Source organism: Protopterus annectens, chromosome 2.part0 (assembly GCF_019279795.1).
Source record: "Protopterus annectens isolate FY-2018-M chromosome 2.part0, PAN1.0, whole genome shotgun sequence".
NCBI lineage: Eukaryota > Metazoa > Chordata > Ceratodontiformes > Protopteridae > Protopterus > Protopterus annectens.
In genome coordinates, this window is record NC_056728.1 from 2,925,747 (window position 1) to 2,940,566 (window position 14,820).

General features: G+C 42.6%; 1 protein-coding gene across 2 annotated transcripts in view; it reads right to left on the reverse strand.

Annotated features, from left to right (window-relative positions):
• The window catches only part of PCNX3 (pecanex 3), a 2,517,385-nt gene that overhangs the window by 34,159 nt on the left and 2,468,406 nt on the right, over nucleotides 1-14,820 (reverse strand). For both annotated transcript variants that reach the window (XM_044060478.1, XM_044060477.1), the window contains exon 34: nucleotides 4,860-5,314. In XM_044060478.1, coding sequence (XP_043916413.1) covers nucleotides 4,860-5,314 — 455 coding nt within the window. The remainder of the gene's footprint in view (nucleotides 1-4,859; nucleotides 5,315-14,820) is intronic.

Genomic DNA, 14,820 nt, shown 5'->3' on the forward strand with positions numbered 1-14,820 from the left:
CTTTCCATTTACTGGAGTAGAGTTTACATGTAGATGGTTTATGGGAAGACAGAAGTATCTAATGGACTGCAGAGGACAGAATAGGTTTGTCTGGCTATTAATGGAACTGGAAGCCAGGCAGCCTGAGGCTCGGTATGTCCAGATGGATCATGTCTGATGGATGTGACAGGAGGTCTGAAGCCAGATCCAGAATCCATGGTGGGTGGAGTAACTGAGACCAAAGGAAGGGGAACCAAATCTGTTGAAGCCAAAAAGGTGCAATGAGGACAACTTTGGCCTTCAACATTGCAGCTTTCTGCAGGAATTTGGAAATTAGTGGGATTGGTGGGTGGGCATAAAGCTGGCCGGGGAGCCGATTGTGAAGTAGAACATCCCTCGGTGACACCCCCTTGGGGGGGGGGTTAGGGCAAAGTAGCTGCTGCACTTGTTTAGGGAAGAACGAAAAGATCACAGCAAGGCTGGCCCCACTGATGAAAAAATTATCTCTGCCACATTCTGGTTGAGAGACCATTCATGAGGTAGAAGAATGCACCTGCTCAGCTTGTCTGCTATCACATCGGACTTCCCTGGAATGTGAATTGCAGTGAGAAAGTGGTTGAATGAGATCATCCATTGCCACACTCTGAGTGCTTCTAGAAAAACGGGATAAGATTTGTTTGTTGATGTACCAAACTACTGACATGTCTATTTGAAATTGCAGTTGTTCCCGAGGGGAGAGCGTCCTGAAAGGTCTGCAATGCTAAAAGCACTGTTCTCATCTCTGGGACACTGATATGCAAAATGGCCTCTTCAGGGGACCACATACCTTGGAATGTCTTCCCCAGTTAATACCCCCCCCAACTGGGAAACGTCCATGGTCACTGTGGTCTTGGGCTGAGGGGGAATGAATGGACGGACCTTGTAGAACCTGCTCTGACTGAGTACATCATTTGAGATCTCTCTTGCAAATCCGAGTTATACGTATCAGGGTTGACATAGGTTGATAAATTATTGACCATTGCTTTGCTAGCATCCATTGCAGAATCCGCAAATAAAACCTGGCTAAGGGCACTAGAGTTACCGCCGCTGCCATTGGTACCACAGCCTCAATAACCAAGCAGGCAGAAACTTTGGAAATGCAAATTATTTTCCTGACCTGTGTTCTTAAGGTCTGAACTCTTAGAGAAGGCATTGAAGCTATCATTGACTTTGTGTTGAACAGTGCTCCTACAAATTCTAATTCTCAAGTAGGTTCAAGAAGAGACTTCTCATAGTTTATGGTTATTCCCAGATAAGAGTATGTCTAAAGTACCTGATTTCTTACCTCTATTACTTGATGCCTGGTTGGGGTGGTAATGAACCAGTCATCTAAATATGGAAACACCCGGCATCCTTGCAGTGTTATATTAGCTGCTACTACTGCCATGCATTTCTATACACCCTGGGGGCTGTGGTGAGACCAAAGAGCAGAACTCTGAACTGGTAATGGCTGGCTCCCAGTTGGAAGCATAAATACCTTCTGGACTGCCTGTTCATCTTTATGTGATAGTACACATTCTGAAAGTCTATTGAGCACATCCAGTCGTCCTTTCCCAGAAATGGAAGAATTGACAGAACTGTGACAATCCAGAACTTGGTACATCAAAGATTTGTTCAAGCTGCTGAGATCCAAAATTGGTCTCCAGTCCCCTGTTATCCTTGGCACTAAAAAGAATCTTCAGTAAGTTCCGGACTCTGTTTGGTCTGGTGGGACCTCTTGGAGGACTCTTTTTTTCTAGCAGCTTTTGTATTAGAAGTGCTGCTTGTTCCCTCTGACAGGGTGGAATATTGGGGATTTTTCTTGGAGGTTGGAGGTGAAAGGGAAAAGGTTGTTGTATAACCTCTAGAAATGGTCCTCTCCACCCATGTATCTGTTATCTCTAGCCAGACTCTCTGGTGCAGGGATAAATGACCCCCAATTGCCTCCAGAAGGGGACAGTTGGGCCTCCTTTCAGGAGTGCTGGAAGGGTCTGTCAAAAAAAAAAATCTCTGGACCCTTGGTTTTGTAAGCCACCTCTGCAGCAAGGGCAGCGTCTACCATTGGAGTCCCCCCCCCTCTACCCCTGGGGGAACCTCCTCCACATATGTCCTGGAAAGGAACCTGGGAATTTCTGAACCACATTTTTCCAGTACCTTGCTGATTCCTGCAGAAGGATCTTTAAGCATGGAAAAACATACGCCCACAACAGACAGGGTCCTTCCATCCTTTTCACACCTGGATAAAGTGTCCTTAACTTTGGGGCCAAAGAGAGATGTTCCGTCAAAGGGAGCATTGATGAACGAAGACTTTAAGGGCTCCACAAAATCACATAAGTGCATCATCCAGGCGTGCCTCCTTATGGAAATGTCAGAACCCACTATCCTTCAGTATCCTTCAGCCACATGTGAAATTAGCCTCATGGAATAAATGGAAATTGATTGCAGGGTAGCAAACTGAAAAGTGACAGATGCCTGTACCTCATCAGAAGTGGATCCTGAAAGGGTATCAGAGAATTCCTTAATTAGGTCTCTCTGTAACCTGGTGAAATGTGCCAGATAGTTCTGAGACCTTAAGGCGAAGGTCTCTGCAGCACTGACAAGCTTCCCAAACCTGTCCGTCGCCCGAGTCTCCTTGTTCGATGGATGGACAGTGGAGCTTTCTTCAGACAGCTCCTTTTTAATGATCACCGCCATGACCATGGCATCAACAGGTGTCCCTTTTGTCCAAAACTGCCTGACCTCTGGTGCTGTCAGAATTCTGTCCGGTCTCCGGGGGACAGACTCGGTGATGTCCGGGGCCTTCCATGCCTGAGATCAAATCTGTGAGATCATCAGCAGGTGGAATCACCCAGGAGGGTAGACAAGCTGCCACTGAACACCTCCAGGAATACAGACTCCTCAGATGAAGGGTTGATGGACTTCCAGCCAACCCTCTGTTTAAGGATTTCAAACTGGACATTTTCAAGAGGTGACCGTGGGGACCCTTCACCTTCATAAAGTCTATATCTTCTGTGACTGACTCCGCGGGGGAGTCCAGGTGCTTCCTCTTACATGTTCTCTTCTTAGGGACCTGCTCAGTGGGATGCGCTTTGGAGGTATCAAAAGAGGTGGGAACACTCTGCTGGGAAGCCTGGGGTTTTGGTACCAGCTGTCCCTGTGAAGACGACAGAGGAGACTCTGGATGAAGAGATGGCAAGCCTGTACACTGAGGATCTGAGGGGAAAGGAACCATCTTTGTCATGGAAGCAGACAGTGCTCTCTCCATGGCCTCAAAGGCAGAGAAGTGAAGGACCCCAGATCCATAAGGGTAAGCCTTCGGAGGATAGTCTCCACCTGCTCCAACGGGAACTCCCCTAAGGCAGAAGTTAGAGCCGAACTAACCCATATCAAGGCCCTTATGTGCGGAGATGGCTTCAAAAACTTTGCAATCGACTATGACACCCTGGCCCCAACAGGGTAGCCTTGGCTGTGAGAGCTCTCCAGAGCCTGTGGAATCAAATATCTCAGATACAGCTTCACATTTGAGGATAAAACAATTCTTGGATCTGATGCTGACAGATGTATAAGGCTTGGATCTAAAAACTCCGAGACCGAAATGGGAGATGGAGGAGGAACTTTCAAGGGGGGTGTAGTTGAAGGTCGGATCTCCTGAACCAGAGGGTTAGGAGTCAAAAGGGTGCTTGACATGCTCTGTGCTGAGAGTATCTTTCTCACTAACCTCTCTATGTCTTCTTCTTAAGGCTCCTGGAAGAGCTACTGGAAACTATTGATGGAGATTTTGGTCACTCTAATAAAGGGGAAGGGACCCTAGAAGGAAGTGGGTCTACTGAAGGAGAGTATCTGATTCTTGGAAGACAGGGAATGCCGGGTGTCGAGTCCGATGTTTTCTGTGTCTGATCCGAAGCACTGTGATCTGACATATCTCTAGCCATTTTTGGTTTTGAATCCAATTGTTAGATCGAATCCGAGGAGTTTTTCTTTCTCAATTTAGGATCGGAGGTTGAAGTTTGATCAGATGACTTAAGCTTTTTCCTTTTAGGAAATGAGGAAGTTTTTGGATCCGATAAAGGTCTCTTCTTAGACTTGTCCAAGTATTTAGAAGATGCCCGAAGAAGTACTTGTGGAGGGGAAACTCCAGATAATGCCTCACTAAAGGGAGAGGGAAGTAATCCCTTGAGAATCAACTTGTTCTTACGGTCAACTAGAGCTCTTGGGTTGAAAGCATGACATATTGCAAAGTTTTCCTGCAGGTGGAGTGGGCCCAAACAGTGCATGCAAAGTTTGTGGGCATCCAAAAATTGAATTTTTGAGTCCACACTTTTTGCATTTTTTTAAACCCAGCCAGGCCTTTATCGTTACCAGCCATAGTAAAGAAAATGTATATTTCAAGATATACCACAATACCAAAAATTGAAACAAGAGATTTTTTTTTTTTTAAACCGAAGGGATAGTGGAAAGGAAGAAATATCAACAATGGTATTTAAGAACTACAGTAAATGTAGATTATTACAGTAAAATATACTAACAATAGTGCATAGTATAGGTCTACAGCAGTACGAAAAAGGGGAGTAGGGAGACTAACAATATATATAAGAATGATAGAGTCTGAAGTAGATTTATAAGAAATTAGAAGTCTAGATATTTAGACAGGGAAATAGAATGAAAGATTATAATTATTTGAAAAAATAACACTTAGCTGCTTGAGAGAAGCTGGCACCACATCTTTCCGAACCCATAAGTTGAGGAAGAATAAAAATGGGCAACAGAGATGGAATGTTATGGTGAGTACACAACTTCTTTACTTTTTTCTATGATGAAATAAACAGTTAATGCATGAACAAGATAACCAAACACCATCCTACCTGGCTCTTGGGGCTAGCTACTTTGGCTGGGGTGCCCAATGTTGTGCTGACACTGCTGCTGGACTGAGTCACTGAACTGTTATCTGCATCCACTGATGTTAGTCCATTTAATCCCTTTCTCCCTGTAAGGCTCCACTTTCCATACAGTCCTTCATATGTAAAATTACCACAGGAAACCAAACCAGATCGATGAAGTCCCCGAACTTGCCCTGAGCTCTCTAGTTGGCTACCTGTAGAAAAACGGTCCACCTGTGATGCCATGGAAACCACAGAACTGTTGAATGACAATTGGCTGCTGGATAACCTTTGACCCAACAGCCCCTGAATAGAGGAAGTCCGCTGCAAAGGATAAGCACCTTCACGTCTACCTTCTGACTGAGGGATGAGTGGTAACTGAAGTGGCTGGGGACGAACTGCCCAATTATGTCCTAATGGGAGGCTTTGGTCACTTCCAGCTGTGTCAAAACAAAAACAGATAGTTAAAAAATGCATTTTTTTTGTATTACATCAGCATATTCTGATCTGATTTCAGGACCTTAGATTAATTATCTCTACAGTTTAAAAACAATATTCAAAGTTTGAGACCAAAAACTCTTGTCAAAGCAGGTTTACTACAACATGCTCACATTTATTTAACAACCTATAGTGTAACATGCAACTTCATAAACAATGCCAAAAGTCACACAATTCTAAATTTTCTACACCAATAAATTAATTTGTCACAGGCATGTTGCTCAAGCTACAAAACGGACAATAACACGAGAGACCCTGACATCACTCAATAAACCCAACACACTGGCCCTGTAGGTATTGGTTTGCCTACCTTAAACTTAATAATATCCTTCCTTTTTCCTGTCTTCTTTCCTTCTTAAAACTAACAGGAAAAAGGACATTCTTAGTAATTTGCAAAGCTGACGATGCTTTGTCAAACACCTCAGAAAGCACGTTGCAATTTCTGGTTTAGAATGTCCTCATGCTTACACTGCATGCAGTATTTCTGTTTTGGGGTCTTAACAGTTTTGTGTAGTTACACCATAATTAAAAAGATGTAATAAAATATGCCTCTGCACACCACATTTTATCTTCATGCTGCAGTGCGTATTGACAGCATTTTATCATGTCTAAACACCTCCTTTGCTTTGCTTATTTATTGATCTTCTTGTTCCAATAAAAACTATGTTTTTCAAGCTGTAACTGCACTGTAGGTTACCTGGATGATAACACTGTGTGTAAAGCATTTCTTTTTTTTTTTTTTGTCAAATGCACTGCAACTACCTAATCTTATTTTAAGCCTAATGTAGGCATAAATGAAAATGATGTACTCACCACAATATCAGCTCAGGATGAGCATGCCCTTCCTCATTAACCACTAGGACTATGGCTGACAGGAACAAAGAGCTTGGCACTAGGAAATTCGGGCTATTAACATCTCCCTCGATCCACAATGTTTTGTCTGGCCACTTTTCTAATCACCGTCAGGCTGCAGTATGGTGGAACAAAAAAGGGACTATAGCCTACAACTCCACTAAAACTTCTCTCTGAAGCAGGATAGTGGGGCAGGTATGACATTTTCAGATAACCAAAGAGGCGCTTGTTATGAAAAAGTGTAATTCTCAGGACAAATTATGACTGCACGCAATACAAAAGACAGGCTTTCATTTTGTTGCTAAAATAAAATCTCATATTTATAGAATTTGATTAGCTTCTTTTGTTTCAACTCATATTAAGGTATTTTAGATGCAGAATAACCTTTATTCAACTATTACAGAAAAGTTAGGAAGTATTTTTTAAACTAAAATCTGAGGACATTTGCCATTTTTCAAGCTGTTTCACAAGACACAACTGGCCAAACACGGACTGTCCTACGTAAAGATGTACAGGTGATAACCCTAGGATGGACAAAGTCATCCAGATCTGACATGACATAACTACATAATGTTCATGTGAGATATGATAATATCCATTGCCATTAACTGTTATAATACAGTCCCAAGCTAATACTCCTGGGTAGTACCTCATAGGAATATACCCCTAATGACTGTGACTCCAAAGAAGGCTAAGAGATCACATCCCATTTGTAGTGCATTGCAAAAGTATTCAGTGAAGCCAACACATACACCTCACAAATATTATCCAAAGATACATTCTTGAAAAAGGCCTGAGAGGTATCTACTACTCTGGCTGAGTAAGATTTGGTATGGATAGCAGGGATTTGTTGTGCTTTTCATAAGAAAACAATGCACAATCACATGAACGAAATTATCTTTGATACTCCACAGCTCAATTTATTGCTAAAAATTAAATGAACCACCGTGAATCTTTGTAGCTATATTTGTTCAGTCCAGATAAAATCGAAGGTGTCCGAGCATATCCATGCAATGCATGAAATACTCTCCTCTGTTAGAATACTCAAGAAATAAAACAAGGAGTTGTACAGATTGTTTGACACCTGTTTCAGTAGCTACCTTAGGCACAAAGAAAAGTTTGGTACATAAGGACAGACTATTATTTGGAAGATGAGACAAAAGAGGGCTGATAAGCATGGACTGCAATCCCAAAATCCTCCTGTTAGTGATCACTGCAATCATGAAGAGGGTCTCCTATATCAAGAATTTCAGTTTTTCCTTGGCAACTGGGTCAAATGGTGGAAGCACGGATTTCAAGACAAAGTACAGATCTCCCAAGGGAAAACAGGATCCTTCAAGGGTTGTATGGTGATGGAAAAAAAACTAAAAGGCCAGCTTTGCAGACTCTCGGAGAGGAAGGAAATAAAAAGTTAGCTCTTCAAAGGAAGTAAGTGCTGCTAAAGGAACTGTAATGGATAAATAACTTAAGCCATGGTCAAACACTTCTAGAAATGGAGTCCTTTACTGTTGGTAATGGAATGAAATGGTTAAAGGATCCAAACCTTTAGCAGCAGCCCATACAGAGAAATGTGTCCATCTGCTTTTACACATTTCCTGGATATGAGAGTTCCGGGAAGTATTGATGACTTAAACCGCACTGTTACTTTTAGTAGAAGTGGGGTAACCATGAGGTTATTCAAAACGTGTGACAGCCCAGGTGAATCTTGCATGAAGGATGCACCACTAGAATTCTGAAGGGCTTCAGAAGCAACTGCTTCTCCACAAGATGAAACCAAAGCAGACGGAACTAAATTTGCCAAAATCAGTATAAGGCTGTGAGAATGACCTTTAACTTATAATGCTTTGGCTGTCTGAATGAACTTTAGAATCAGTGGAAATGAGAGGGAAAGGAGAAAAGTAGCTTTGGAGCCAATTCTGCAAGACGACAACCCTGTGATGTTCTCTTTTAAGGGTGGTTCAAGATGCAAACATGCTGCAGCAAGACTGGTTCAAGATGCAAACATGCTGCAGCAAGACTCTCCACAGAACTGGAAAATCGTGTGTTCCCAACATTCTGATACACCATTTGTGAGACATCAGTAAATGTGGGCCAAGCCTATCTGCTATGGCACTGGCTTCTCCCAGGATATGGCCTGCTTTTAGAATGCAGTTTCTGTACATAACCTATAGCTACACCCTCGCAGCTTCTTATGTTCCCCCTTACTTTCTGATGTGCCAAACCACAGCTGTACTGTCTGTGAATATGGTGATAGCCAAGAGCGCATTAACAAATGGAATCCTGAAATACCTGTAAAGTTAGAACAACTGCTTTATACTCAGTATATTAGTATAAGTGTGCGACCTAGCATCTTGGATTGCTTTGTTCCTAATATTGACCCTCAGCCCTGGAACCGAAGTATATGTGGTATCAGCCACAACTGAGGTAGAGGCTTAGAAGATACTGTTCAGAATCAGGCTTGATATGTGCAATCACCAGCACAGGCAGCACTTTCAAGAGTTGGAAATTCTTATCAACTGTGTTACTGGTCATGGCAGTTGACACTAGTGGATCCAGAGGGTCCCCAGAAGCACTCTCATGTGAAATCTGAGATTGGAGATCACAGATGTTGTCAATCACCACACAAAACAAGATCTTGAAACATGCCATCAATGATCAAGACTGTGTGAGGTGAAGCATGGCTTTCTGAAGAGCAAGCATCTTCTCTATGGGAAGAAACTCCTTGTGGGATAGTGTGTGCAATCTGTGTGCAATGAATGTGAGGCATTCAGCAACTACCATCTAAGACTCAGAGGTGTTCCTGTGGTAATTTCCAAGAGCAGGAGCAGATCCCTTTGTTGAAATTAGGGTGGTGAGCAGCCAATCTGTCCAGATAAGGAAAAACATTGACCTTATATTCCCAAGAATGGTTAAGCCAAACAAAGCCTGGGACCTAGACTGCAGATCCAGCTCGTAATGGGATGCAATGGTATGAAAAGTCGACTAAAAAGCTGCAGCACTATGTCATCAATGGGCACTCTAGCAAAGAAAGCTTGTGAGGCAAAGACAACAGCTTGGCTTTATAAACAAAGGAAATACAATCAGACAGCCAACCTGGAAAATGTGAACTTGGAGATGCTTTCTTTCAATTTAGCATTAGAAAAAGAAAGAAAAAAAAAGTTGATTAGATTTCCTGACATTCTTGGTGCAGTGTAAATAAAATCCTAACTGGCGACAGACATCTAACAAATGCAGGGTATATTCTCCTTTGTTCATAAAATTAGAAGGAAAACTGGCAAATTAATTGCAGCAGATTCTGAAGCCACTTTAAGAATAAAGTTAGGACTGGTCTGAAGTCAATCCCTCTCCTTGTGGAAAACTGATTAGAGCTGAGTGCATAACAAAGCCTGTAGTTCTGAAATCCTCCAAAGTGAAGTTACTGCCACAAGTAAAATAGTCTTCCAAGAAAGAAATACATGGTCCCCAGAAGCTGCGCATTCAAAAGGGGGAAACCTAGAGCCTGAAGTAAAAACAGTAACATCCCAAGATAGCACAGAATCTCAACAGTGGTCTAAGAAGGAAGGTCCCTCATAAAAAAAGCCTTTGATAACTTCAGCAAAGCAACAGGAGTATGACTTTCTCCCACATGAAAATTGGAAATCACTACCAGTTGAACCTTAACAATGGAAAAACTCACACTTCCATGAAAAAGACTCAACAAAAAAACTCAAAGGAGCTGAAAAAAAGGATTTATACCCTTGGGGAAGCCAAAATGGAAAACCTTTTCCACTTACTATTATAGACTTTCCTAGTAGTTGGCTTTTGGGAGGAAGAGAGAATATGGATCACAGAGGAAAAAATCCTGGAGAAAGCAATTACACAGCTTTAAGACTTTAATGTCTGGATTAGGCTGTCAGGATGGGTGAGAAACCAATTTTAGAAGGGGGTCCAGCACCCCAGGGGGCATCAGCTGAGGCCATGGAAAAGGAAACTATATCTGCCAATGTCAAAAGGGGGTGAGGAGGGTCATTTTCATCTTGCACTATATCTCTTTCTGAATAAACTTTGATATAAGAGGAAGGGGTGGAAAAGCATACAGGAGGCCGGGGGGACCAAGTGTGGATCTGTGTATCCATCTGATTCTCCCTCATGAGGAATCCTGGCAAAATACCTGCTGCACTTGGTGTTGAGGGGAGTAGGGAAAATATAGCAGCAAGGCTAGTGCTAGTGGCTGAAGATCTTGGCAGCCACTGACTGACTGAAGGACAACTCATGAAGCAGAAGAATAACCTGCTCAGTTTGTCCACTAACCCACTGGACTTCCCCAAGATATGCATTGGTACAAAAAATCCCTGACTGCCACACTCTCATGGCTTCCTGATATTACAGATATGATTGGGTTCCACCTGGTTTGTTAATATTACCAGACTACTGACATTATCCAACCAAATCTCAATCACACCCCTGGGAAGAGAGTCCTGAAAAGCCTGCAAAGCTAGCAGGACTGCCCTTATACCCAGCACATTGAAGTGAAAATTGGCCTCTGTCAATGTCTTTGTGCCTTGGATCATCTCCGCTTCAAAATGCTCATTCCCTCACCCCAAGAGGGAAGCGCTCTTGGTAACTGTTGCCATGGGGGTAGGGATTAAAGAAACAACCTACAGGAATCAGAGGGGAAGTTAAATCACCAAAGAATGTGCTGTCTGCATAGCCTCATTAGACTTGATTGCAAACTGCATGGGTCTCTACAGTATGGACAACTGAACTGAGAGAATCCACTGCAACACCCTAATGTAAAACCTGGCATGAAGGTCTAGAGTTAAGGAAGCTGCCATTTAACCCACTAATTGAAGAATGATCCTTGCTGGGGAGGGGGTTGAATAAAATAGAACTTAGGATCCCTGTTGATGCAGTGTAAAGACTCTGGAAGCCAGGAGTTTGGCGATTTGAGTAAGAGTACCCAGGTGGAATCCTATGAACTCTCATCATCTGGACTGGAGTCAACTGTGATTTCTCCATACTAACTGCCAATTCCTAATACTGGACATAACTGGAGCAAGAAATCCCTTGCATGAACAAGTAGATCTCTCATAGAAGCATTTATGAGCCAGTTGTCTAATTATGGAAACACCCAGAACCCCTGCAGCCTGAAATGTGCTTCAACCAGTGCCATGCATATGGTGAGAGGACCTGGGAGGTCTGTGGTCAGACCAAGGATGGCTGTAAAATAAGAATGAGCTATATCGCAAGCTAATATAGCAAGTCTGCAAAGGAGTGTATGACCCCCCGCTTGCTGATGTACCATATGACTGTGGTGTTGTCTATAATAACCTGAAGAGGTCCTGGGGAACCAAAGATGATTCAGAGAGTTGAATGCCCCTTGATTAGGGCAAGCATCTCTTTGATATTTACATGCTTGCATTTGTTCTTGGTGCCCCACACACCCTGCAACTTTATCCCTAATGAAACTGCTGCCCAAGCAAAGTCAGAGGTGTCTACGGTGACTAATTTGGAACAGGCAGGGAGAAGGGGAGACCTGGATTTAAGAATATCTGTTGTCTCCATCAAATGATTTGTCTTCTGACAAACCCAGCACTGGGATTTGAAAACAAAAAGGGTGCTGGGACCAGAGAAACTTCAGATACCACTGTTTTTTTTCTCATGTAGAATCCTGCCAGCTGTGTCATGAGAATCGTAGAAGCAATAAGGCCCAACATCCTGTGGTATTACTTCACAGTGACAAAGTCTGACGCGAAAATCTTAGAAACAGATCTAGATATAGATCTAGTTTTTACTATGGAAGAAAAGCTCTTTGAATTGAGGTCTATGACATCCCAGGAACACAATCCTTTGCGAAGGAGTCAAGGACTTCTGAATGTTCTCTTGGAATCCCAGCTTGTGTAAGAGATATCTCAGCTGAGAGAGATTCCTGACACTTTGAAAATGACTCTGCAAAGATAAGTTGTCTAAATATGGAAAAATGTGGACACGTTGTAGCCTGCAATGACCTATAAATGGAGCTAGACACTATGAACACTCTTGGTGCAAAGAATAGTCGAAAAGGTAAAGCAGAGAACTGATAATGTGACTCAGATACAAAAAAAAAAAAAAAAAAAAAAAAAAAACGTCTGTAGTCTGGATAAATAGGGATGTGATAATAAACATCTTTTAAGTATAGTGTTACCAGGAAACTTCAAAGACGAAGATGATGTAACAAGTTCTGAAATGACACAATTTTGAATTTGGGCACTAGCAAAAGGTTTAGGAAAGAAAGATCCATAACTGGTTTCCAAGCATTTTCTCTCTTTTGCACTAAACATCCTTGAATAAAAACCCTTTCCCACCTGGGAAGGAGGAACTGTTTCTATCACTCCTTGGGAGGGCACGTGATGCAGAACCAATGAAACAAGAGAGTCTGAGCTGGAGGATGAAGAATGACCCCCTGAAAAGCAGAAATTTCCTCCAACTGCCATCTGTATCCTTGAGGAATGATCTTCAGAACCCATTTGTCTGAAACTACCTGTTGCCAAAGAGATGTGCGCTGCCTTTGAGGTTTCGGACACTGCTGAAGGTCTTTTGGTTGTCTTTAGCCTGTGAGGCTATCTTGATCTCATAACTGGCCTTGTTTGACTTAATTAGTCCTTTCAGTTCCAGTTCAGTTTCAATGGTGCCACCTTTTCGGAGCAAAGTGACATAGCAAATTTTCTGGCTGACAAATTCAACTCAAACTTCCTTTCCTACTCCCCCACTGCCTCCCACCATGCAACACAACCCCCCCCCCCCCAAAAAAAAATACTATTAGCCAGGAGCAGGTCCTGGTGGCACTCACTGAGCCAAAGCATAGGTTCAATGGGCCTCAACAATATCCCAGGATGCCTCCTAAATAGCTTGAAACATGACCTATCAGGTCTACTTCAGTCCCTTTTCAACTAGTCTCAAAACAGGCTTTGTACCATGAGAATAGAAGACTGCAATGATTATCCCACTTCACAAGGGTGGACCATCAAATCACCCCAGAAACTGCAGACCTATTAGTCTGACTAGTCTAATTTCTCATGGAAATGATCAACAAAGACGCATGCAACCTTTAGACACTGGAACCAACACAGTCTGGCTTTGTCAAGGGAAGGTCATGCCTACTAAACCTGGTGGATGTCTTTGACAATGTCACCAAGACAATGGATGAGGGGAAACTAGTGCATACCACCTACCTGGACCTGGCTAAGGAGTTTGAGATAATAAACCAATTGGTTATAGTTGACAAACTTACCAAACTGAACATAAACCCCTACATAACTCACTTGATTGCCAGCTGAGTCACAGACAGGATACAGGAAGTCCAGATTGGGGAGACTGTCTGCATTAAGAGACCGGTCACCAGCAGGGTACCTCAGAGCTCAGTGCTGGGACTGATACTATTTGGAATCTACTTCTCAAAGGTAAAGGGTAATGTCAAGAGATCTTGGCTGACCAAGTTCACAGATGACTGCAAACTGGGAGCTACCATATATTTCCCCATGACACAAATGTCTTAAGAGGGTCTAACATGGACAAAATGACTGCTCTCAAAGTCAGTAATTAAAACTCATTGTCAAGAAATGCATTACAGTATCTTTTGGGAAAACTGGCACCCAGGCTAGTAACTGCATCAATAAGACACCCTTAAGTGGTGACCTGGTAATCAGGGATTTGGTAACATATAACGATGATTATATGGCCTTTTACCAACAAGAGGCCAAGGTAGTAGGCAAATCATTCTAAAATACCCAAATTAAGGCATAACATCAATGTCTAAGGAAGTCATTATGCCACTTTATTTGGACTTTATTGCACCCATTGAGTATAGTGCCCCCTTTGGCATGTACCTGACCAGACATGTGCAACAGTTGGAATGTCCACAAAGGTTTGTTACTAGGAGAATCCAGGGTACAAACACAGTGTCCTATATGGATCGCCTTAAAGCCCTATCACTACACAGACTACAGGTCAATGAGAGGCAATCTATGCCTGGTATACAAGGTATCCCTGTATCCAGCTCTGATGGACCTCTTGCACATCTGTAAAATGAACAGCATCAGAACCATTAGATCCAGGGATTTTAATCTGGCTTGTGACATAAATAAGGAAGTTGGTGAGACAGATATGCATCTCAGAGGATCCCCATGTCCTGGAACACCCATAACCCTATTTAAGTGTAACCTTGACCAACAGATAGGAAATTGGAAATTCACCCCGGGTCTTGTAATATCCAAACTAACATACCCCCCCCCCCCATAACCTGTACAGACTTCCTAACAAACCACCTCTTGATAAGCCATCTATGTACACAGGGACACAACTGGGTTGGTTTACACAGCTAGGCTTATAAAGGCCTCGGTGGTCATTAGCCTAGTATATATATCTATAAATCGATGAACCAAGAAGTCTGGATGAACAGGGATGTGATAAGTATATTTTAAATTTAGTATTACCAGGAAACTTGAATTAGGAAGGAGAGGTAAAAGGTTGTAAACTAACAACATTGTGAACTTGGGCACTATGACAAATAGGTTTAGAAAAGCAAGATTTAGAACTGGTCTCCAAGCATTTACTTTCTTTTGCCACTAACACATGCTTG